At 41.2% G+C, this 26,945-nt stretch overlaps 1 protein-coding gene and 1 pseudogene across 2 annotated transcripts in view; one reads left to right on the top strand and one right to left on the bottom strand.

The window, feature by feature from the left end:
- Positions 1-3,551: 3,551 nt before the first annotated feature.
- LOC124553823 (L-galactose dehydrogenase-like) overlaps positions 3,552-26,945 on the bottom strand; it is a 99,608-nt gene continuing 76,214 nt past the window's right edge. For both annotated transcript variants that reach the window (XM_047127810.1, XM_047127809.1), the window contains exons 6-8: positions 23,513-23,644; positions 16,904-17,076; positions 3,552-3,754 (exon numbers count right to left, since the gene is read on the bottom strand). In XM_047127810.1, coding sequence (XP_046983766.1) covers positions 3,667-3,754; positions 16,904-17,076; positions 23,513-23,644 — 393 coding nt within the window. In that variant the 3' untranslated portion in view covers positions 3,552-3,666. The remainder of the gene's footprint in view (positions 3,755-16,903; positions 17,077-23,512; positions 23,645-26,945) is intronic.
- On the top strand, positions 7,798-7,914 carry LOC124554253 (annotated as a pseudogene).

The raw sequence follows: 26,945 nt of genomic DNA, 5'->3' as shown, positions 1-26,945 counted from the left end.
TAACATGTGTGACAAGTGTTCTGTTTTACTAGGTGTGGTGGCTGATGGGAGCAACAAATAGAGAAATTCCATAAATTCACTGTAACTACATTAATTAACATGTTGTTGTTGTTGTGGTCTTCAGTCCTGAGACTGGTTTGATACAGCTCTCTATGCCACTCTATCCTGTGCAAGCTGCTTCATCTTCCAGTACCTACTGCAGCCTACATGCTTCTGAATCTGCTTAGTGTATTCATCTCTTGGTCTCCCTCTACGATTTTTACTCTCCATGCTGCCCTCCAATACTAAATTGGCGATCCCTTGATGCCTCAGAACATGTCCTACCAACCGATCCCTTCTTCTAGTCAAGTTGTGCCACAAACTCCTCTTCTCCCCAGTTCTATTCAATACCTCCTCATTAGTTATGTGATCTACCCATCTAACCTTCAGCATTCTTCTGTAGCACCACATGTCGAAAGCTTCTATTCCCTTCTTGTCCAAACTATTTATCGTTCATGTTTCACTTCCATACATGGCTACACTCCATACAAATACTTTCAGAAACGACTTCCTGACACTTAAATCTATACCCGATGTTAACAAATTTCTCTTCTTCAGAAACGCTTTCCTTACCATTGCCAGTTTACATTTTATATCCTCTCTACTTCGACCATCATCAGTTATTTTGTTCCCCAAATAGCAAAACTCCTTAATTACTTTCAGTGTCTCATTTCCTAATCTAATACCCTCAACATCACTCAAATCAATTCGACTGCATTCCATTATCCTCGTTTTGCTTTTGTTGATGTTCATCTTATATCCTCCTTTCAAGACACTGTCCATTCTGTTCAATGGCTCTTCCAAGTCCTTTACTGTCACTGACAGAATTACAATTGTCACAAAACTCAGCACTCATGTATGAAAACACAAAACTTTTGTATTGTTGCAACCACTTCACATTTCTCCCACGAGAGCGAAGCAGTGAGCAGTTAGGCAACAGGTACTGAGAAAGCGTATGTTGTGTTTGAAACACATTTACATCAGTCTGCCATAACAGTGCGACAACACTCCAGAGCAGAGTTCGACAGAGGCCTACCGGCTACCAACTCCATTTGACAATGATATGCACAGTTTAAAGCTTCTGGATGCCCCCGCAAGAGGAATTGATTGATAATGGCTGACCTTGTGTTTGCAAGTTTCACATGTAGCCCACATAAGTCAAAGAACAGAATATGCAGAGTGCTGAAAATAGCACAGCCAACTGTTTGAAAGATTTTAAGGAAATTACTGAAGCTGAAGCCTCATTGCTTGCAATTGCTCAAGTCCTGACTCCCAATAACAAAGTCAGATGTTTCAAAGTTTTGGCACAGCTTATGGAAGAGGATGGGTTTTGTGAAAAACTCATATTTAGTGATGAAGCAGTGTTTTTCATGAAAGGTACAGTGGAGCAGCACAATCTTTAAAGCTCAGGGACAGAGGATCCACACGCTATCGTGCAAGCCATTTGAGATTCACCAAAAGTTAATGTGTTCTGTGTTTTCTGACAGTTTATAGTGTGTGGTCACTTTAGTGTGAACTTCATCTACCGGCAGGGTGGTGCTCCATCCCTTTTCCATCATGAAATTCGTGAATTCTTAAAAAGGAAAGCGAGAAACCGATGGACTGGTTATGGTGGGGCTGATCAGCAAATCATGTCATAGCCTCCACCTCTCCCCACATAACCCATGTAATTTTTTTTTTTTTTTGTATGTGGAGTTATGTGAAAGACTCAGTGTTTACTCCTGCTTTACCAACAAACCTACCAGAACTGTAAGTGCGCATAACAAATCTATAAAAACTTTCTGTGCCAAAAATGATATTTGCAGAATCAGTAAGGGTTCCTGAGTTTTTCGAAGTGTTTGCCAAGCCCTGTGACAATACATCAAATAAGATGGCTAAAGCAAATATGTGAAACTGCTTCAGTCATTTACACTAATCTTGTACTCATGATTAAAACTAGCCCCTCAACAGAATGGAATGGGACAAAATGGAAGGAAACAAGTCAAGTGTTCTCAGGAAGAAAGTGTTGACATTGGATGGGGAGGCGGCATTGCTTGCTAACATTTCATATTAATCTAATCTTCCTACATTCACTCATGTTTCTGCTTCCTTAAATTTTATTGTATTGTTTGCTTTGCTTCGTGACGCACTGCGAAGGTTACAGAAAGACTCTGACATTTCACCGACAAGTGTGAAATCAAAAAATAAACCAATGAAAACTTCAGGTGGGAAGATAATTTAGATTTTGCAATATGTGGCTGGACAAATATAGAGCTTACATTATGCATCAACAAAAAGCATAAATAGGTTAAACAATTTTAGTTTTTTTCAATGGTGAAAGAGTCAGTCTGGAGAAGAATACACTTTTCCCGACATTATTTTGCACCTGGAAAGGAGGGAGGTGGTGGCAGAGGGTAACGTGAAAGGTGGTATGTATTGTCTTCAAAATATTGTTTGGCACATTTGTATGTTTGACCAAACAGATGATGACATTATGAAATGTTCAGGTGACACTTTCCCTATTCTTTCAATTTCCAGCTGTGCGAAGGCTGTAACATGTGGCCTTCATTGAGAACATCCAGTATGAGTTTTGCTTTTGTCATTAATAAATTTTATCATTGCTAGTTCCTTAGTTCTGATATTGTGTTCTGACTTTCAGTGTCACAGATGGTGTTTCATAACCTCACTTTCAACATCTGATATTGGTCTAAGGCACACCCAGTGTGGAGGTAAAATAGCTAAAAAGCTTTAGTGTAAGGTAATCGGTGAGATTTTGGACAAGTTTAATCATAGGGTTCCAGCACACATCCTCGTTGCCATATATGCATTATGTGTATTGGGTGGATAGTCATAAAAAGTCAATAAAAATGGCGAGTTCCGCATTGTAAATAAACATGTTATTTACTGAAATACAGCAGATGATCCATGTGCAGTCAGCATTTACAATTTCATAAAAGCCACAATTGGTACAAAAGTGTTACGTTCTCAAAAAAAAAGGGGGGGGGGGGGGGGGAGACGACAACAACAACATAAGAGGATTGATAAAAAATAGCAGAAGGCCCATAACACTTCATTGGGGAATGCCAGAAATCAACGTTTCACTCAGTGACTTTCCGTCAGTTACTACGAACTGTGACCTCTCTGACAGGAAATCACGAATCCAGTCTCACAATTGAGACAATATTCCTTACTCACGCAATTTCACTACAAGCCCCATGTGTGGTGCAGAGTTGAAAGTCTTAGACCTACTGATCCCAGATGTCAGTGCCTCCACATGACATAATGATGATGTGCTGTGTGATGTGGTACATGTGGAAAATGGAAGGGAATGACAATTTTTTTGAATGTAGGTTGTGGTGACACTGATTTGTAGCATACCTCTTGGCCTGTGTTAGGTCAAAAGCTGACAGTTGGAAAAATGGCACTCAAGGCTTCAGTTAATTTGGACAAGAGGGCACATAACATAATGATGACACACTGACAGGGCCAAGTACAACAATCTTCAGATCAGGTATCAGGAATTATAAATACAGTAAAGCAGAATAATATTTCTTTATTTATTTTGGATTCTTCACTATTTTTGTAAATGATGTATTTATGAATTCATGTACACGACTGAATGGAAATGTATTAGACAGTGATGACAGCTCAGAGCATCCCCAACTTCCGCCACGCCTCCATCAGCTTCGGCTGCTCCACGCCTTCCCAGTGGCGCACTGGTATCTTTGCAAAGAACCTGCAGAAGAAAAGGGGATGAGTTTGCTTAACATCTACAGCTACATCTATACTCTACAAATCACTGTGAAATGCAAGGTGGAGGGTATGTCCCACTTTACCAGTTATTAGGGTTTCTTCCTCTTCCATTCATGGACAGAGCATGGGAAGAATAACTGATTTAATGCCTCTGTGCATGCTGTAATTATTCTAATCTTACCCTCACAATCCCTATGTGAGCAATTATATAGGGGGTTGCAGTATATTCCTAGAGTCATCATTTAAAGCCAGTTTCTAAAACTTTGTTAGTAGGCTCTCTCAGGATAGTTTACGTCTATCTTCAAGAGTCTTTCAGTTCATGTTCTTCACTATCTCTGTGACACTCTCCCACAGATCAAATGAACCTATGACCATTCCTGCTGCCTTTCTCTGTATACGTTCAATATCCCCTGTTATACTTAAATTCTTTTATCTTGGCGGCTCGCGCATCCTCGCCCAGACACGGGAGATTGCTGCGTTGCCAGTTGCAAACGACGCACGCGCCAAGAGAAGCAGCGCCATAGTATATTATAGTTCACAAACTTACGTTTAGAGGGGAGCGCGCAGTTTATGAAGTAAAGCCACCACGGGCGCATGAACCCTTTCGCTGCTACAGAGTGCTCCCCGCATTCCGTGCTGTGTGCAATTTTGTCGTCACTGCACTGCTCGCCTGTGCAGACACATGGTGTTCTGACTGCCTTGACACACTTATTATTTGATTTCACAAAAACTATTTGGCGCAAAAATTTGATTTTTACACCTCTTCTTGACTGATACCTTCCCCCATAAAAGACTTAATTTTGTATCGATGTTCAATGCAGTTATTGTGCAGCAACCATTGCGCGTAATTTTGAAGAGTTTGTAGAGGTAAAAGTCCATAGCATATAATTTCCGTATGGTCGATTTTAGTTGCCACAATGTTGAGAATGAAATGTGGACAAGATATCTAAATTTCATACAAAGTTTACTGTATAACAATATCTCATTTAATTTAAGTACCAGATAGGTGTCGTATGTAATATTGAGAAATATCCCGTGTTTCGTGACTGTAATAAAAGTTTTATTTATACCAGAGCCATTTCGCTTTTTTCTAAAACGTTCTGATTAAAACGAAGTTGGCAAAGTACACAAAACTGAATTGTGGACGTAACAAAACATAGAAACTAAAATATATTGTCAGTGAGGCGCAGTGCCCAAACAATTTGTGTTTGTCACAACGGACAGCAAATACTTGCCAAAACATAGATCAGTCGACGAAAACATTGAATATGATGCTACCAAAGCAGCGAAGCAAAGAATTGCATCAGACAATCAAGTAGCTCGGCAATGTACGAGCCGAAATTTAACTCTAAATAATACTTTTAATACTGTCGCAAAAGAATATGCCTCAATATAATAGTAAAACAGCAACTGCGGAAGAAAAGATATACAAACAAAACAGATAACATGAATATTGTATGTGTGCCTTTTCATTGTTTTTAATTGCTGTGAAAAGAAATATTGGAGGACAAAATTAGAAAAACCGAAAACTTATTATGATTATAATGAAGACATAAAGCACTAGAAATATTCAAAAAATTACATTCAAACGAATAAAATTCATGAAGTAAGAAAGAAGTAAATAAAGAAAATATTAAGTGCCGATCGAGGTTTGAACTCAGAACCTTGTGCGTGGCAGCCAAACATCGTACCCATTATGCTAACGCAGCTCGTCATGAAACAGAGTTCCTGGAGGACCCTAAAATATCATGCAAAATACCGACAAACACTGTTGGTATGCCTATGAATTACTCACGTTTCGTTGAAGTACAATAGGAAATAAACAATTACTGCTGTTCTTTATTGCGAAAAAGCGGTTCGTGAGAATGATACAAACACCTTTCCTTGCTATCGCCTGAATTAGGAGTCTTATTGCTTGTTTGGTTTAATTAATTAATAGAATATGAAGCAATTGGTATAAAGAATGCTTTTTTCAAACTTTCTATAAAAGAAAGTCTGCTATCAAGACATTGCTTTTGTTCAATTACTTTATTTATGACTGAACTTTTCTAAAACTGAAGGCACTCGTCCGTGCTCTGCACTGCAGTCGAGCTCTGGCAATGTCCTTCTCTGTTCATTGGCTGACCGTGTTTTGTGACGTCAGATGCGCAGAACGAACCTAAACTTGGCTGCCATTGTAAATGATGCGCACTTTAGTTCTATTTGGTATAGGTCCAACACACTTGAGCAATATTCTAGAACTGGTCACATGAGCGATTTGTTAGAAATCTCCTTAGTAGACTTAGTGCACTTCCCCTGTATTCTATCAATAAACCAAAGTCTAGCAACTGCTTTACTCACCACTGAGCCTAAGTGATAATTCCATTTCACATCCTTACGAAGTGTCACACCCGGGTATTTCTAAGAATTGGCTGATTCCAACAGTGTCTCATTGATATCATAGTCACAGTGTTTTGTGGAGTACACAACTTCACATTTCTAAACATTTAAAGTAAGCTGCAAATGTTTCCACCATTCTGAAATTTATCAAGATATAACTGAATATTTATGCAGCTTCTTTCAAATAGTACTTCCTTATAGGAAACTGCACCATCTACAAAAATCCTGATGTTACTATTAATATTGTCTGCAAGGTCATTAATAAACATCATCAACAGCAAGGGTCCTGACACACTTCCCTGGGGCACACCTAAAGTTACTTCTCTGTCTGAGAATGACTATCCATCTGAGATACCACAGTCATCAACCCTTTCACAAATTTCACTTGATACCTCTTATGATCATACTTGTGATGAAAGCATAGGGGTGTTACTGAGTTAAACACTTTTCAGAAATCAGGAAATACTGCATCTACCTGACTGCCTTGATCCAAAGCTATCAGTAAATCGTGTGAGAAAAGTATGAGTTGGGTCTCACATGATCGATGTATTAGGAATCCATGCCGTATGGTATGGAGGAGGTCATTCTGTTCGAGATACCTCATTGTGCTCGAGCTCAGAATATATCTAGGATTCTACAACAAATCGATGTTAACAATATTGGACAGTAGTTTTGTGGATCAGTTCTACTACCCTTCCTGTAAGTGTGACCTGTGCCTTTTCCCATGAACTGGGTACAGTTATTTGTTTGAGGGATCTACAACAGATTATAGCTAGAAGAGGGGCTAACTCAGCCAAAAATTCAGTATAGGATCTGACAAGGATTCCACTGGAGCCTGGAGCTTTGTTCAGTTTTAACTATTTCAGCTGTTTCTCAACACCACTGACAGTAATATTTATTTCATTCATTTTTCAGTGGCATGGGGATTAAATTGGAGCACTTCTCCTGGGTTTGCCTTTGTAAAGTAATGCCTAAACAAGGAGTCAAGCATTTTAGCTTCTGCTCTGCTACCCTCAGTTTCAGTTCCTGTCTCATTCGCTAGGGACTGGACACTAACTCTGGTGCCACTAACAGCCTTTACATACAACAAGACGGGAGGACGACGGTTCAATCCCGAGTCCGACCATCCTGATTTAGGTTTCCCGTGATTTCCCTAAATCGCTCCAGGCAAATGCCGGGATGGTTCCTTTGATAAGGGCACGGCCGACTTCCTTCCCCGTCCCTCCCTAATACGATGAGACGATGACCTCACTGTCTGGTCTCCTCCCCCAAACAATCCAATTCATACAACTAGAATTTCTTTGGCTTCTGTGAAAGATCATTTGACAATATTCCGCTATGGTAGTCATTGAAGGCATCGCACATTGCTCCCTCGACAGCCAAACACATTTGCTTCAACATCTCTCTATCTATAGCCCTATGCTTCGTTTTACAGCTATTATGCTGTAATTTCTGTTTCTTCAGAAGTTTCTTTGAGTGATTGTATACCACTGTTTGACTGGCCACATACCTATCCAGTTCATGGTCAATCATTCTTTTCAACTTGAGCCATTGTTCCTCTAGATGCTCTTTCTGTGTGCTGGAAGTTTCAAGTTGTTTGCTGAGATACAACACTGTTGATTTTTCAACTAGTTTACTTAATGTCTAGGCAATGGCCTTGCCGCAGTGGATACACCGGTTCCCGTCAGGTCACCGAAGTTAAGCGCTGTCGGGCGTGGCTGGCACTTGGATGGGTGACCATGTGGGTACCATGTGTTGTTGCCATTTTTCGGGGTGCACTCAGCCTCGTGATGCCAATTGAGGAGCTACTCGACTGAATAGTAGCGGCTCTGGTCAAAGAAAACCATCGTAACGACTGGGAGAGTGGTGTGCTGACCACACGCCACTCCTCTCCGCGTTCCTCAGCTGAGGATAACACGGCAGTCGGATGGTGCAAATGGGCCACTTGTGGCCTGAAGATGGAGTGCTCACTTAATGTCTATATCTTTCTATTTGTTTTAGTTGTCCTTTGCCCTTTGTTAATCATTGTTGTCACAACCATGTCATGGTCACTAGTACCAGTTTCAATGTGGACATCCTCAAAGAGGTCAGGTCTATTTGTTGCCATTAGATCCAGTACATTTCCATCATAAGTACAGGGCTATTACAAATGATTGAAGCGATTTCATAAATTCACTGTAGCTCCATTCATTGACATATGGTCACGACACACTACAGACACGTAGAAAAACCCATAAAGTTTTGTTCGGCTGAAGCCGCACTTCAGGTTTCTGCCACCAGAGCACTCGAGAGCACAGTGATACAAAATGGCGACAGGAGCCGAGAAAGCGTATGTCGTGCTTGAAATGCACTCACATCAATCAGTCGTAACAGTGCGACGACACTTCAGGACGAAGTTCGACAAAGATCCACCAACTCCATTCGGTGATGGTATGCGCAGTTTAAAGCTTCTGGATGCCTTTGTAAGGGGAAATCGACAGGTCGGCCTGCAGTGAGCGAAGAAACGGTTGAACGCGTGCGGGCAAGTTTCACACGTAGCCCGCGGAAGTCGACGAATAAAGTGAGCGGGGAGCTAAACGTACCACAGCCGACGGTTTGGAAAATCTTACGGAAAAGGCTAAAGCAGCAGCCTTACCATTTACAATTGTTACAAGCCCTAACACCCGATGACAAAGTCAAATGCTTTGAATTTTCGGCGCGGTTGCAGCAGCTCGTGGAAGAGGATGCGTTCAGTGCGAAACTTGTTTTCAATGATGAAGCAACATTGTTTCTTAATGGTGAAGTGAACAACACAATGTGCAAATCTGGGCAGTAGAGAATCCTCATGCATTCGTGCAGCAAATTCGCAATTCACCAAAAGTTAACGTGTTTTGTACAATCTCACGGTTTAAAGTTTTCGGTCCCTTTTTCTTCTGCGAAAAAAACGTTACGGGACACGTGTATCTGGACGTGCTGGAAAATTGGCTCATGCCACAACTGGAGACCGACAGCGCCGACTTCATCTTTCAACAGGATGGTGCTCCGCCGCACTTCCATCGTGATGTTCGACATTTCTTAAACGGGAGATTGGAAAACAGATGGATCGGTCGTGGTGGAGATCACGATCAGCAATTCGTGTCATGGCCTCCATGCTCTCCCGACTTAACCCCATGCGATTTCTTTCTGTGGGGTTATGTGAAAGATTCAGTGTTTAAACCTCCTCTACCAAGAAACGTGCCAGAACTGCGAGCTCGCATCAACGATGCTTTCGAACTCATTGATGGGGACATGCTGCGCCGAGTGTGGGAGGAGCTCGATTATCGGCTTGATGTCTGCCGAATCACTAAAGGGGCACATATCGAACATTTGTGAATGCCTAAAAAAACGTTTTGAGTTTTTGTATGTGTGTGTAAAGCATTGTGAAAATATCTCAAATAATAAAGTTATTGTACAGCTGTGAAATCGCTTCAATCATTTGTAATAACCCTGTAGGGTTCCAAACTATCTGTTCCACGTAGTTTTCAGAAAAGGCATTTAGTAATGTTTCACAGGATGTCTTATCATGCCCACCACTAAAAAAACTAATTTTCCCGGTTGTTTGTTGGATGATTCAAGTCTCCACCAATGATTGCATTATGACAGAAACTTACATACAAGTAAACTGAGTAGAAGTAAACTGAGCTTTTCTTTGAAATTTTGAATTACATCAGGAGATGCATCTGGTGGGCAATAGACGGTTCCAATTATTTTTTTACATGCACTTTTGATACTGAGTCTTGCCCAATCAACCTCACATTCAGCTTCAATTTCTATCTCGATGGCTATGAGTTTCTCATCTACTGTGATGAACACACCACCACCATTTCCCATTTGCCTATCTCTTTGATATACACTTAATGAGGAATACTGCTATCCCACTGCTATCAATTTCACATTTAAACCAGCTTCCTGTACCTAGCACTACATGATCTTCACTGCTTTTCATTTATCAATGAAGTTGTTAGTGAAGCACCTATTGCTCGTTTAGGGTATGTGTGCAGGAAGGAATCTGCTGGGCCCTTTTTAGGGGAACCATCCCAGCATTTACCTTAACTGATTTAAGGAAACCATTGATAAGCTACATCACCATCACCATCATCATCGTCATCATCCTCCTATCAAGGATTAGGCTGTCACCTGTTCCGAACTCTCAAACAAAATCATTCCCATCTTTTTCGAGGTCTTCCAATATCTCTTTTCCCATTTAGCTTATAGTTCAAGATCTTCTAAGTAATTCTGTGACAGGCATTCTCATGAGTTGTTGTCACCAGTCTTCATGATATTTTTGGATTTTTTAAATTCACGCTGAAAATATTTAATTCTGTTCTAATATTTTTGTTTCTAATCATATCTCTTCTTGAGTAGCCCTTTGTCTTTCTTAGGAACCTCATCTGCTGTTTGAATTTTTTTTTTTCTTTGGTAATCCAGCTTTTGTTTCTATAGGTTACCCCGGTAACTGCCATTACTTGACAGAATTTCATGATGGTACCACACACAGCTTGGAATTTGCGTATTTTCTTTCAATATCAGAGCCAAATCAAAAGATAAGGGATTTGAGGCATTTTTTTCTAAAACTGAGTTATCCAAAGCAATTCTTTATCTGACGGGATATTTTCCTCAGAATGTCATTATTTTTATTTTGTTGCTAGAAGTTTTAAAGTTGTACTTCTTGCAAATTTCGTTCAGCTTGTACACTGATCTTTGGAGGTAATGTTCATTCTTCTAAATAATAACTATGTCATCAGCAAATTTAAGTACATTCAGGTATTTCTCACTTGTTATCTTAATTACTTTGTTTACTTTCCATTTCCATTTGCCAAGAAAGTAGTCAATGTAATTATTAAAAAGAGTAGGTGATAGTCCATACCCTTGTATAAAATCTTGGTTAATATTTTTTTCTTCTAATCAAATCCTACCTGTGTCTATTACAATGTGTGTAGTTTTGTGAAGACTTTTCACTATTTCTCTATTAGATGATAAGGATATCCACATTCAGATGTAATCTTCCTTAGGCTATAATGGTTCACACAATCAAAAGCCTTCTCCAGGTTGATAAACGCAATAAGCGTTTCTCCGTTAAATTCTCTGTGTTTTTCCATGATGTTTTTATTTACAAACACTTTGTCTGTGCATGAACAACCTGATTAAATCCGTTTTGTTCTGAGAAGAATATGGGTCCTATTGTCTGTCCAAAACCATTTCAGAATTTGCAGTGAGGACGGACGTGGTGGGGGAGGGAGCCCACATGACAGGTAAAGGCCACATTCCATCAATATCATGCAACCTGCAGCCACAGCAAACCCCCAAAGTTGCCAAGTCTTCACCCAACCATCACAATAGTTCCTGCTTGCAGTGAGCTTCAGCTGCAGTCAGCTTGCTGTCCTGTCTAATCATTGCACCCATTTTTATGGTTGTAGGAGTTATTCTTTTATTTTTTATTACTGTTATTTGTTGTCACCAAGGCCACTGCTAGGTGTTTTGCCACCCTAGGCAAGAATTGAAAAATGATATCCCCCTCTTTTTTCCTACCAACAGTCTCCTCAATATGCCCCCTCACAACCACCACCAACAGCCAACGGCACAACAATGAAAATCTATTATACTTTTCATTATTAAACTAAAGTGATCAGATGTCCTCATTTTCTGGGGATAGTCCTCAATTTTTATCCTCAATACCTTTAAAACTGATTGAGGACAACAAATGTCCTCTGTTTCTCATTTTTTGTCCTCATGTTTTGAAATTTCCCAAAATAACCAAAATAGGAAGAATGTGCCAAACATTTTACACTAGAACTCAACTGAATATACCAGTGCAACCAAATTTTGAATCAATTATTTATTTTATTTAACTGCAAGAAAATTGACTAATAAAGATGTGAAACTATTTTCTGGTGTGAATAAATTTGTTCTTGAATTTAGAAATCATGTTATACTGATGGAAAACATGCTGAAGCTTCAAACTAGGTCATCTGGTATTTGTGATGTTATTTCATTTGTGTTTTAACTGAAATATTTTTAGAATGACGAATGAATCTCAGATTTTTCAGCACTGACTTTCTGCAGTTAAATAGATAAATAGTGAATTGTTTGTATTTTCTATTGAGAATTTTACAACTTCTATTAGCAGCCCCTGTGGCACAGTAGCAACTGCTTTAGTTTTGAGTTAGGTAGAGGTAATGTGTTTACCTTCGGCAAAGTAAGTGAAGACTTACTTCGTAACTGTTCCATATTCTCTTGAAGAGAATTAGGTGCTTTAATTTTTCCTATTTTTCATTTTTCTCCTCATTTGCTCAATCTTTTTGCTGTCTGATTTGAAATTAATTTTTACTGCCTTTCCTGACCTCTAAAATTTTGCCACCCCAGGTGACTGCCAGGTCTTGCCTTGTGGTAAAAATGGTCCTGGTTGTTACCGTTACTTGTTGTTACTATTATTCACTGTGTGGTACTCAAGGATGCCAGGAGAAAGTTCATCATTGATGTTGCTCTTTTGGCCAGGGGATTGCCATACGAGCACAGTCGGGAGAAATGGTTTGCATGTTACATGCGTACCTTGAGAATAAAAAACTGAATGGTGTTCCACTGCTCTCCATTAACAAAGTAATTGACAGAACTCATAACTTAACACCCCTGGGAAAATATGTCTTATGAAAAGGAGAATACCAATATCAATTCATTTGCAGAGGAAGCACTCTCATCATGTTTTTTATTATTATCACAGGAAGGAATGGCCAACTCTTTGGGCAAGTATGTGTGACCTTAAAAAAGTCCTGATTCTTTTTACACAACCTAGGCTTTCACTATGAACATTTTTGTGGCCATAGGTTGTTGATAGAGATGGAAGATATAGTTGCATGGCAATGCCAACTTTTAAGAGACACCCATAGCATAAATATCAACAAAGTGGTGTGGCTTGACAAAAATAGGTCAATATTGGTCAAACTGTCAAGCAGGACTGCTCATAATGACACAGCTAAAGGAACAATAGAAATGGCTTTAGGCACAGAGGCAGGCTTATTCTTCTTCATGAAGACACCTTGTAAGGTTTTCTGCCAGTCTCCTACTTTTCAAAGCAAAAGAAAACAAGATTATCATTAAAAAATGAACCACATTACATTTACAAATGGTTCGAAGATTCACTAATAACAAATCTTGAAAAACCGTAAAGATTTGTTCTAGGTAATGCTCCTTGCCATTCATTTGTTGTTGATAATGCATGTACCATGGCAAACTGAAAGGAGGAAATTATTGATAGGCTTCAGCATCATAATGTTGATGTAAGTGATTATCTTAAAAAGGCAGAGTTTATGGAAAAAAATCTCTCTCAATAAGCCACACCTCCATCTACATGAGATTGATGAATGGGCAGAAAAGCATGGGCATACAGTCATTAGGCTGCCACATTACCACTGCCATTTAAAGCCAATGGAGTTAATGTGGGCTCACATTACAGGTTATGTTGCAAGGAATAACAACAAATTTACCCTCTGCAGTCGAAAGAATCACAAGAGAAACTGTCAGGAAGGTCATGTCTGAAGACTGAATGAAAGCTGTCAAACACACAGAGCATCATGGAAAGATCATGGCAGTATGAAGCTCTTTTGGAAAATTCAGTGGAGGAGATAATAATTTCATTAAATGAGGACGGTGCTAGTGACAATGATACTGACACTTCATAGAAATGAGAATGATGTAAGTGGACTTTTTCTGTAGAAATGGAGCACAGCTGGATTCAGCTGCATGTTTGAAGTGTGCAGTTAACACCTATAAGTACCTACATAAGAAAATTATATTGTCGTAAGTTTCGACATTTTAATAAGAGAGCCTTAGTAGCACCTAATTCCGAAGGAAGGTCATCTCAGGAATCCCATCTGTATCACACAAAACAAATATTACATTTACAATATAACTGCTGTAATAAAAAGGCCCTATTATTTACATCACTTTTGTTCTTTCTAAACAAGAGAGGTTGGCCTATTTAAAGTACATTTTCCCACTATGATAAACACACTTGATCTTATTTTTTGTAGTGTTATGGCGATCTGTTTCTCGTGTCAAAATTGTACAGGCACCTGATTAGTAGTTGACACATGAGTGAACCATTGTGCGTCATATTTAACTCAAATTATCTTGCATTAGGGACCTCTGACAGAGTTGTGGTTTCAAACATATGAAAATATGATGTATACTTAAGAATTCATTGCCGGCCGGTGTGGCCGAGTGGTTCTAGGCGCTTCAGTCTGGAACCGCGCGACCGCTACGGTTGCAGGTTCAAATCCTGCCTCAGGCATGGATGTGTGTGATGTCCTTAGGTTAGTTGGGTTTAATTAGTTCTAAGTTCTAGGGGACTGATGACCTCAGAAGTTAAGTCCCATAGCGCTCAGAGCCATTTGAACCATTTTTAAGATTTCATTCACATAACTTCAATAAGAAAAAGGTTTCTCACATGTCGAAAATTTGGTAATGTTGTGTGAAAAAGCATTTTTGTAAACCATCCGTATATCTTCTTAATAATTTGTTGTTACACAGATAAAACAAAAATCAAAACATAGTGTAACTCTTCCAGAATACATTGACACAGTTTCTATATTTATAAAGTGAATAGTTTGCCTATTTGTGCGAGCTGGATGGAATGTAAGATTACGTGGGTGGCAACTCTATCCTGCATTTCTGCATGCTCTTGCCAAACCATCAATCCTAAAGTAATTTTGGACAGACCATATGAATCTGGCCATTTATGCTGTTACTTAAAGAGTTACATATATGACTGATGTATCTTCAAGCGCAATACATGTTAAAAGATTTATTTTTCATATTTACTTTATTTCTTTGATAGATTACAAATTTTAGAATAATGATAACAGAAAGTGTAAGTATCCTCCCAAGAAAAAACATACAAGATGAGTTTTTGAGCAATTTGTTCCTTTTGAACTTTCAAACCTTCTTGCTCACTCAACAGAAGTGATGTATATGTCCATAATTTCTGATCTCTACCACATTCAGGCAATGAAAATTTGAACCAAGGCTGGGATTCGAACCCGGGTCTTCTGCTTACTAGGCAGATGCGTTAACCATCTATGCCACTTGGTGCCGTGGTTAGACACAACTGCACAGACTATCCAAGCATGCTTCCCCCCTTAATCCAAATTCTGATTTGATCACTCAGTGCAGATCACTCTTCACCCAACACTGTGCAGGACTTCACATTATGCGAGAAGCAAAACGTGTAAAAAGGGCTAGGAGACACTGCTTTGGTTGTGTGCGGCAAATGGGAATTTGGACTGAGGGTGAGGTATCCTTCAGTAGTATGTGCAATTCTCACTGACCACTGTGTCAAGGTGGTGTATACGATTAACCCATCTACCTTGCAAGTGGGAGGTCCAGGTTCAAATCCCTGTCTTGGTACAATGAATTCTTGCCAATGAATTCTTTCAGTCTCTGAATGTGATAGAGATTGCCATTTGCGACAGCAGCTGTTATGTCCACTAAAGTTTCTTACGAAATAATTCTTGAAACTGAAATCTTTTGAAATAATTCTATAAACTGACAACAGAAGGCAGCACTAATCAAGGGACAAATAGCAAGACATCCATACATTGCTCTCATGTGAAATCAGTCCAGTTTTTTAGCAATGTATGACTCAAACATTGAGAAAATCACGGCCTGACCTATACTTGGGTGAGGGCTCCTTAACACAAAGTTGTGACCCAAGCTACAATTACATAGATACTCCGCAATCCAACATAAGATACATGGCAGGGGGCACTCTGCTTCCCTGTTTCAAGAGTGAGGGGAAACATGACTATCTATATGCCTCCGTATGAGCCATAATTTCTCGTATCTTATCTTCATGGCCCTAACATGCAATGTATGTTAGAGGCAGTAGAATGATTCTGCAGTCACCTTCAAATTCCAATTCTCGAAACTTTCTCAATAGTGTTCCTCAAAAAGAATGTTGCCTTCCCTCCTGGGATTTCCATTTGAGCTCCCAAAGCGTGTCCGTAACACTTGCGTGTTGCTCAACCCTACCAGTAAAAAATGTGGCAGCCCATCTCTGAATTGTTTTGATGTCTTCCTTTAATCCAAACTGGTATGAATCCCAAACACTTGAACAGTACTCAACTATAGGTTTCACTAGCATCCTATAGGTGGTCTTCTTTACAGATGAATCACACTTTCCTAGAATTCTCCCAATAAACCAATGTCAACCATTCGCCATCCCTAATATAATCCGTACACATTCGTTTCACATCATATTGCTTTGCAGTGTTATACACAGATATGTAAAAGATGTGACTGTGTGATGCAGACACTACTGCACTCAAGCTCGGCCTGCAAAATATAAACATAGCAACTTTGAAAGTTGGTCTGAAAATCAGTATAGTGTCTTACATAAAATGCAAAAACTATTCCTAAAATTGGGGTTGCTCAGCAGCAACAAAAAGGTGCATATTGAGAGTTACTTGGGCAGACAGAACAAGCAAGTGTTTCAGTGATGAGTGTGAAGTTGAAGCTGTTAACTTTGATTGTAAGGGCAATTCCGAGAAACGTAGCCGGGCGATGGGGTGACAGGTGGACTGCGGAAGTTCTCTGCTGAATTACAAAAAAATGAGAAAAGATTATGATGACAGCTTGATGGGAGGTGTGCTTTGTGAAGCCAGAAAACAAGATTTGGACTTCAATGGGCCAGCCCAGATGGACTAGGAAGAAATGCAGAGCACGAGCAGGCGTGGCTTACTTCTGCTGGATGTCACGCAGCACCTCTTTCTCCGCGGGAGACAGTCCGTCGCGCAGGATCTGCAGGTTGGACTGCAGCTCTCGCACACTGTTGACGCCGACGAGGTGTGTCGCCTGCCCCTCACGCGTCAGGGCGTGGTGCACCGCCAGCCGTGCAAGCTCCACTCCCTTCTCCTGTGTCAAGAAACAGAATTGCCTCTGTCATTTCAGAATAGTGTATTCAATCCTAAATTTAGTGCAGGACCTGATGTTGTTGTTGTTGTTGTTGTTGTTGTTGTTGTGGTCTTCAGTCCTGAGACTGTTTTGATGTAGCGCTCTATCCTGTACAAGCTTCTTCATCTCCCAGTACCTACTGCGGCCTACATCCTTCTGAATCTGCTTAGTGTATTCATCTCTTGGTCTCCCTCTACGATTTTTACCATCCACACTGCCCTCCAGTACTAAATTGGTGATCCCTTGATGCCTCAGAACATGTCCTACCAACCGATCCCTTCTTCTAGTCTAGTTGTGCCACAAACTCCTCTTCTCCCCAATTCTATTCAATACCTCCTTATTAGTTATGTGATCTACCCATCCAATCTTCAGAATTCTTCTGTAGCACCACATTTCAAAAGCTTCTATTCTCTTCTTGTCTAAACTATTTATCGTCCACGTTTCACTTTCATACATGGCTACACTCCATACAAATACTTTCAGAAACGACTTTCTAACAGTTAAATCAATACTCGATGTTAACAAATTTCTCTTCTTCAGAAACGCTTTCCTTGCCATTGCCAGTCTACATTTTATATCCTCTCTACTTCAACCATCATCAGTTATTTTGCTCCCCAAATAGCAAAACTCCTTTACTACTTTAAGTGTGTCATTTCCTAATCTAATTCCCGCAGCATCACCCGACTTAATTCGACTACATTCCATTATCCTTGTTTTGCTTTTGTTGATGTTCATCGTATACCCTCCTTTGCAAGACACTGTCCATTCTGTTCAACTGCTCTTCCAAGTCCTTTGCTGTCTCTGACAGAACTACAATGCCGTCGGTGAACCTCAAAGTTTTTATTTCTTCTCCATGGTTTTTAATACCTACTCCGAACTTTTCTTTTTTTCCTTTACTGCTTGCTCAATATACAGATTGACCTACACATTGACCTGATACATATGTATTTCTCAAATCTATGGCTGGTCTTTTCAGTTTTTAGCATCAAGAAGTTGTAACAATGAAAAATTGTATGAAATGCAGGAGGATCTGCAACAAATTGACGTATGGTGCAGGGAATGGCAAATGAATCTCAATGTAGACAAGTGTAATGTGCTGCGAATACACAGAAAGAAAGATCCTTTATCATTTAGCTACAATATAGCAGGTCAGCAACTGGAAGCAGTTAATTCCATGAATTATCTGGGAGCACGCATTAGGAGTGATTTAAACTCGAATGATCATATAAAGTTGATCATCGGTGAAGCGGATGCCAGACTAGGATTCATTGGAAGAATCCTTAGGAAATGCAATGTGAAAACAAAGGAAGTAGGTTACAGTACACTTGTTCACCCACTACTTGAATATTGTTCACCAGTGTGGGATCCGTACCAGATAGGGTTGATAGAAGAGATAGAGAAGATCTAATGGAGAGCAGCATGCTTTGTTACAGGATCATTTACTAATCACGAAACCGTTACGGAGATGATAGATAAACTCCAGTGGAAGACTCTGCAGGAGAGACGCTCAGTAGCTCGGTACGGGCTTTTGTTGAAGTTTTGAGAATGTACCTTCACCGAGGAGTCACGCAGTATATTGCTCCCTCCTACGTATATCTCGTGAAGAGACCATGAGAATAAAATCAGAGAGATTAGAGCCCACACAGAAGCATACCAAGAATCTTTCTTTCCACGAACAATACGTGACTGGAATAGAAGGGAGAACCGATAGAGGTACTCAAAGTACCCTCCGCCACAAACTGTCAGGTGGCTTGCGGAGTATGGATGTAGATGTAGGTTTTTGTACGATTTAGAGTAGGAAACTGACACATTTGGTTACTAACTTTAGGATTTTGCTTTTCATAATCGGTACAGTTAATATGCTGGCCACTCCATGTAGCTAATAATTTAAAAGACCTACACAAAGAAATAAGGGGCTGGACTTTATAAATTCTGGAATGGACTGAAATTATGCAGAGTCTGAAGCTATAGCCCCCACACACCCTTAACACTCAGGTGGGGTTAAGACATTGCAGTACACTGTCAAACTTTGCTGGCATTTTGATGACATTATGTCAGAGTTTGACTGCTCGGTTATTCATCCTGGGCTTGTTTTATATGTCCTTGCGTCTGGTCTATTTGGTTTTAATAATTTTCACACTGAAGTATTTTATAGTTTATTTGGTTATGCTGTGTAAAATGGGCCTCAACCATTCCTTCGATATTTGGATATGCACGAAAATTTTTGTAACGTCCCTGCTACGTGTACGGTGGTGACACACACGAGTGGTGTGGCCCCGCACATCGAGGCGGTTGGAGGGTTGCTGTCTGACGCTTCCTGGTATGAGATGAGTTTTCTTAACCATGGGTTTCAGTGTTGCTAGCTGGGGCTTTTATTTTTACTTGTCTCCTTATTTTGCCCTTTTCATTGTAGGAAAATGCACTTTTAACACGTCAGTTTTTCAACTGGTCAATTTTGACGTCCTGCATGTTGAGGGTATCGATATTTTATTTTGAGAAGGTTGAGCCCCCCTCCTTCCCATGTCAGGGCTTAATTGTTTTACTGGCAAATGAGTATTTCACATTGGTTGTCAAAGCACATAGATTATTGGGATAGGTATCTACCACTATAAATTCCAGGATGGAGTGAAACAATAGTATACACTACTGGCCATTAAAATTGCTACACCACGAAGATGATGTGCTACCGACAGGAAGAAGAAGCTGTGATATGCAAATGATTAGCTTTTCAGAGCATTCACACAAGGTTGGCGCCGGTGGCGACACCTACAACGTGCTGACGTGAGGAAAGTTTCCAACCGATTTCTCATACACAAACAGCAGTTGACCGGCGTTGACTGGTGAAACGTTGTTGTGATGCCTCGTGTAAGGAGGAGAAATGCGTACCATCACGTTTACGACTTTGATAAAGGTCGGATTGTAGCCTACCGCGATTGCGGTTTATCGTATCGCGACATTGCTGCTCGTGTTGGTCGAGATCCAATGACTGTTAGCAGAATATGGAATTGGTGTGTTCAGGAGGGTAATATGGAACACCGTGCTGGATCCCAACGGCCTCGTATCACTGGCAGTTGAGATGACAGGCACCTTATCCACATGGCTGTAACAGATCGTGCAGCCACGTCTCGATCCCTGAGTCAACATTGGAAGCGTGTATTCGTCATCGCCGTACTGGTGTATCACCCGGCGTGATGGTATGGGGTGCCATTTGTTACATGTCTCAGTCACCTCTTGTTCGCATTGACGGCACTTTGAACAGTGAACGTTACATTTCAGATGTGTTAGAACCTGTGGCTCTACCCTTCCTTTGATCCCTGCAAAACCATAAATTTCAGCAGGATAAGGCACGACCGCATGTTGCAGGTCCTGTACGGGCCTCTCTGGATACAGAAAATGTTCAACTGCTGCTCTGGCCAGCACATTCTCCAGATCTCTCACCAATTGAAAACGTCTGGTCAATGGTGGCCGAGCAACTGGCTCGCCACAATACGCCAGTCACTACTCTCGATGAACTGTGGTATCGTGTTGAAGCTGCATGGGCAGCTGTACCTGTGCATGCCATCTGAGCTCTGTTTGACTCAATGCCCAGGCGTATCAAGGCCGTTATTACGGCCAGAGGTGGTTGTTCTGGGTACTGATTTCTCAGGATCTATGCACCCAAAATTGCGTGAAAATGCAATCAGATGTCAGTTCTAGTGTAATATATTTGTCCAATGAATACCCGTTGATCATCAGCATTTGTTCTTGGTGTAGCAATTTTAATGGCCAGTAGTGTAAAAAGGATTGTTGCTATTCACCACGTAATGGAGAAGTTGAGTTCCAGATAGGCACAACGAAAAGACTGTAGGAAAGTGACCTTTCAGCCGACAACGCCTTCATCAAAATTAGACAAAACACACACACATACAGAGAGAGAGAGAGAGAGAGAGAGAGAGATATGCAACTCATACACATGATAACAGTCTCTGGCGGCTGAAGCCAGACTGCGAGCAGCAGAGCATGATGGGAGAGGCAACTGGGTGGTGGGGATAAGGAGGAGGCCAGAGAGGGCAGGGGGACGAAAGCAGGGTAGGGGTGGGGGATGGTAAAGTGCTGCTTGTGGGATATGCAGGGATGAGATGAGAGAGGGTAGGGCAGCTAGATGCAGCTGGGAAGTCAGACGGAGGGTGGGATGTGGGTAGTGGAAAAGGAGGAAAGTAAGAAGACTGATGGTGCGACGGCAGAATAGAGAGCTGTGTAGAGCTGGAATGGGAACAGGGAAGGGGCAAGATGGGTAAGAACAATGACTAATGAAGGTTGAGGGCAGGAGGGTTATGGGAGCACATGACATATTGTAGGGAGCGCCCCACCTGTGCAATGCAGAAAAGCTGGTCTTTGGGGAAGGATCCAGATAGCACAGGCTGTGGAGTAGTCACTGAAATGAAGAACATCATGTTGGGCAGAATGCTCAGCAATGGGGTGGTCCAGCTCTTTGTTGGCCACAGTTTTTCAGTGGCCATTTGCGTGGACATAGAGCTTGTCCCGTGTAGAATGCAGCACAGTGCTCGCTGCTTAGCTTGTAGATCGTATGGCTGGTTTCACAGTTAGCTCTGCCTTTAATGGGATAGGTGATACTTGTGACCGGACTGGAGAAGGTGGTGGTGGTGGTGGGAGGATGTACGGGACAGGTTTTGCATCTGGGTCTACTACAGGGATATGAGTCATGAGGCAAGGGATTGGAAGCAGGAGTTATGCAGGGATGAGGACATTGTGTAGGTTCAGTGAGTGGTGGAATACCACTGTGACAGGGGTAGGAAGCATAATAGGTAGAACATTTTTCATTTCAGGGCAACAGAGGTCCAGAGGTAGTCAAAACCCTGGTGGAGAATGTGATTCAGCTGCTCCAGTCCTGAGGGAAATGCTCGTCTATGGCTGGACAGTGGGACTTTGGGGGGTGGTGGGTGACTGGAGAGATAAGGCATGGGAGAGCTGTTTTTGTGCAAATTTGGGAGGGTAAAATACTATCCCTTCCCCTTTCCCACCCCACGCATTCCAGCCTGAGATGCTGAAGATTGGCGGTCGTGTGTACATGAGGTGTGCTTGCTTTGTGTGTGTGTGTGTGTGTGTGTGTGTGTGTGTGTGTGTGTGTGTGTGTGTGTGTGTGTGTCTTTTACTGATGAAGGCTGTGGTGAAAGCTATATGTGAGTGTCTTAACTGTGCCCGTTTGCAGCTTGACATGTTTTCTTTACAGTATGTAGCAATCTGTTTTTTCCTACATTGTTGATATTCTTACCTGGAGTTTCCATTGTCTGATATATTAACATTTTTGTACTGAATTTTTATTTATTACTAATATGTGTACTTGAATTATTGTGCAATTAGTAAATAAAAATGAAATGTTATTCTTTTTAAAAATTATGATTAATATTTATCAATTAAATTTTAAAATGAATAATAAATATGAAGTTCAAATAAAAATACATAAACAAATAAAAATGCTTCCAAGATGTCTCAAACCTCTGACTTTGCAATTTGTAGATTAGAACAATGCGCATTCAGCTAGTGGTGATTCTGTTGACAAAGAGCTTGAAATGTTTTATACTTTCTACATGACATCATGACATTGTTTGGAAAGTTTTAAAGTTTTCTTTTTTAGTTATGTATGAGGTTCTGTTCTTTTGGACATGTCAGGAAGAACAGACACAATTTTGACGCAGTAGCCATTACGAATTACGAAGCAAAGGAATTACAGACGTTGGCTGTGGGCAGGTGTTGATTGAAATCAAAGGTGAATGTTGACAATTAGTGTCCACTCACAGCCGACATGTGTAATTCCCTTGTGTCTTTAATTCATAATGGCTTCTGGATCAAAATTGTGTCTGTTCTTTCAGACATGTCTGAATGAACAGACACCACACAGTCCTTCAATTCCTTTGCTCTTTTTTGAGAAGTGAGTTGCACTAGGGAAACTGAGAGGGCCACTTTGATAAGATGTTGCTGTAAGACGTACTCTCCATCATATTATCTGTGATAGCTATATTTAGATTATATAACAAGTTTAAAGTGTTTAAGCAGACATGCTCTGCTCTCAAATCCTAGTGCACAAATTCTTTGAGCTTTTACTCTGCACCCTGCACCTTGTACCTTTCACCTCCCCCGTATGTCTTACCTTCCACCCTGCAACTCTTATTCTGAACCTTTTACTAATTACCCAGCAGCTTTTACTGTGCCCCCTTTACTCTGCACCCCTCAACCTGCACCTCTTACACTACATGCTGCACCTCTTACCCTACACCCTGCCCCTCTCACTCTGCATCATGCCACCTTTTACTGTAAACCTCGTACCTTCTATCCCGCGCACTTCTCTACCCTGCCAGTAACTTGTGTATCACTTGCATGCTGGCTTCTTCACACCCACCTTGCAGTAGTCGGCTACCGCCCGGCAGGCCTCCTTCAGCTCCTGGGGTGCCGGGTGCCACGGCGCTGGACCTCTGTTGCTCAGCAGACCCATCGCCACACCCGCTGCACAGATCACGCCCACGCCCTTCTCCTGCACGAGGGATTAAACCGTGCCACTTCATTCATTCACTTACACACTGCGTTCCATAAATCCCATCGAGAAGGAAAGCCTTCGGGGATGTGGAATGTGTCGAGGCGGACGTTCATAGGCAGAAGCATCCGCTGCTGGCTACTTCTCTAAACTATACTAACAACAAATTAAGACTGGCGCTAATCTGCTCATACAGAGAGCCATAAAGACAAAGAAAAATGTGATTAATAACGAAATACACTACTGGCCATTAAAATTGCTACACCACAAAGATGACGTCCTACAGATGCGAAATTTAACCGACAGGATGAAGATGCTGTGATATCCAAATGATTAGCTTTTCAGAGGATTCATACAAGGTTGGCGCTGGTGGCGACACCTACAACGTGCTGACATGAGGAGAATTTCCAACCGATTTCTCATACAGCAGTAGACCGGCGTTGCCTGGTGAAACATTGTTGTGATGCCCCGTGTAAGGAGGAGAAATGCGTACCATCACATTTCCGACTTTGATAAAGGTCAGATTGTAGCCTATCGCAATTGCGGTTTATCGTATCGCGACATTGCTGCTCGTGTTGGTAGAGATCCAATGATTGTTAGCAGAATATGGAATCGGTGGGTTCAGGAGGGTAATACGGAATGCCGTGCTGGATCCCAACGGCCTCGTATCACTAGCAGTCGAGATGATAGGCATCTTATCCGCACGGCTGTAACGGATCGTGCAGCCACGTCTCAATCCCTGAGTCAACAGATGGGGACGTTTGCAAGAGGACAACCATCTGCATGAACAGTTCGACGACAATTGCAGCAGCATGGGCTATCAGCTTGGAGACCATGGCTGCGGTTACTCTTGACACTGCATCACAGGGCAGGAGCGCCTGTGATGGTGTACTCGATGACAAATCTGGGTGCGCAAATGGCAAAACATCATTTTTTCAGACAAATCCAGGTTCTGTTTACAGCATCATGATGGTCGCATCCATGTTTGGCGACATTGTGGTGAACGCACATTGGAAGCGTGTATTCGTCATCGCCATACTGGCGTATCACCCAGCGTGATGGTATGCGATGCCATTGGTGACACGTCTCGGTCACCTCTTCTTCGCACTGACGGCACTTTGAACAGTGGACGTTACATTTCAGATGTGTTACGACCTGTGGCTCTGCCCTTCATTCGATCCCTGCAAAACTCTACATTTCAGCAGGATAATGCACGACCACATGTTGCAGGTCCTGTACAGGCCTTTCTGGATACAGAAAATGTTTGACTGCTGTCCTGGCCAGCACATTCTCCAGATCTCTCACTAATTGAAAACGTCTGGTCAATGGCGGCCGAGCAACTGGCTCGTCACAATACGCCAGTCACTCCTCTTGATGAACTGTGGTATCGTGTTGAAGCTGCATGGGCAGTACCTGTACACGCCATCCAAGCTCTGTTTAACTCAATGCCCAGGCATATCAGAGGTGGTTGTTCTGGGTACTGATTTCTCACGATGTATGCATCCAAACTGCGTGAAAATGTAATCACATGTCAGTTCTAGTATAATATATTTGTCCAATGAATATCCGTTTATTATCTGCATTTCTTCTTGGTGTAGCAGTTTTAATAGCCAGAACTGAATAACTAACTGAAGGACCATATTTCGACTCATACACAACTTACAATAAAAAAATTTACCAAGAAACTTAAACAATCAAAATGCATGGGAGTATCTTTCAAAGAGTTCTTAATTAATACTGGCACCTGACAGGGTGATGTACTGCCCTGTTCTCTTCAAGTGCATATTAGATATGGTCACCGGAAAATGGGAAAACGAACTGGCTGGGAAAGAGTTAGTGAACAAAGTTCACATTGGAGGCTCAAAGAACAGTGTAAGGGACATCTGCCTTGCATTTGCCAATGACCTGTTGATCCTATCAAGAAACAGAGAGACAGTCCCTGATAAATGGTTGGAGGAGGTAAGGGAGGACCTCAAGACCACTGGACTGAATCAGGATGAAACTTCTAATTGTTCCAAGTACAGATCACTATGATGGTGGTGAATGTCCTGAGGACTTTCTGACAACAGTAATGATTCCATTACCGAAAAAACAAGGAACCAATAAATGTAGTGAACACCGGACAATCAGCCTCATTTCACATGCAGCCAAAGTGATGTTAAGAATAATTAATAAGAGATTTGAAAAAGTAATGGAGGAGAATCTTCACGAGGAGAAGTTTGGCTTTAGACAGAATACGGGCACCAGAGATGCAATAGGGCTCCTCCGATTCTTGGCACAAAGGTTTATTGAGAAAGGCAGAGACCTATATACATGCGCTTCATCGATCTAGAAAAGGCATTTGACAGTGTAGTTTGGGACAAGCTGGTGACTGTAATGAGGGAAAAGAGAGTGGACTGGAAAACCAGAAGACTTGTAAACTCATTATATCTTAATCAAAAAGCCTCAGTCAAAGTGAGGAGGAGAAAGTACAAACTGGATTGAACTAGGAAAAGGAGTAGACAAGGATGCTGTCTATCACCCACTCTTTTCAACCTCTACATGGAAAATATTAGTGGCCAATGCTTATTAGATGACAAACGAGTAGAAATTGGAGGAAGAAGAGTAGGGTGTTTGAGGTTTGCTGATGACATGGTCCTTCTAGCCACAGGGGAAAAAGAATTGCAGGATTTGGTGGACACCATTGAAGCTAACGGAAAAAATTATGGAATGAAAATTAACACAAAGGAAACAAAAGTATTGGCACCAGTAGGAAATAAAGAAATAAAAATTATGCTGACTGTAGAAATATTAGAACAGGTGCAAAATTTTAAGTATCTTGGAAGCAGGATAGACACTGACTGGAAGTGCACCACAGAAATTAAAATACAAGGTTAGCAATGGCAAAAGAGGCATTTTATAGGAGAAGGAGAATTTTCTGCAACGATCTGGACAGAGAACTCTGGAAGAGACTCATAAAATGTTTTGTACGGAGTGTTCTTCTGTATGGCGCTGAAACGTGGACTTTGAGGAAGAAAGACACAGAAAGGCTGGAGGCTTTTGAGATGTGGACATGGCAGAGGATAGAAAGAATAAGTTGGATGGACGGAATAAAAAATGAAGAGGTACTGAGAAGAGTGGGAGAGAAAAGACAGTTACTAAATGTAATAAAAAGATGAAAAAGAAATTGGATGGGGCATATATTAATAGAGAATGACAGACTGATAAAAACAGTTTTAGAAGGTTATGTAGAAGGGAAATGGAAGTGAGGAAGGGAGAGATTTCAGATACTGGATGATGTGATGGATGGTACAACATACAG

The sequence above is a fragment of the Schistocerca americana genome, chromosome 11, assembly GCF_021461395.2.
Source record: "Schistocerca americana isolate TAMUIC-IGC-003095 chromosome 11, iqSchAmer2.1, whole genome shotgun sequence".
NCBI lineage: Eukaryota > Metazoa > Arthropoda > Insecta > Orthoptera > Acrididae > Schistocerca > Schistocerca americana.
The sequence above is the reverse complement of the archived record's forward strand: the minus strand, read 5'-3'. Positions and strand labels throughout refer to the sequence as shown.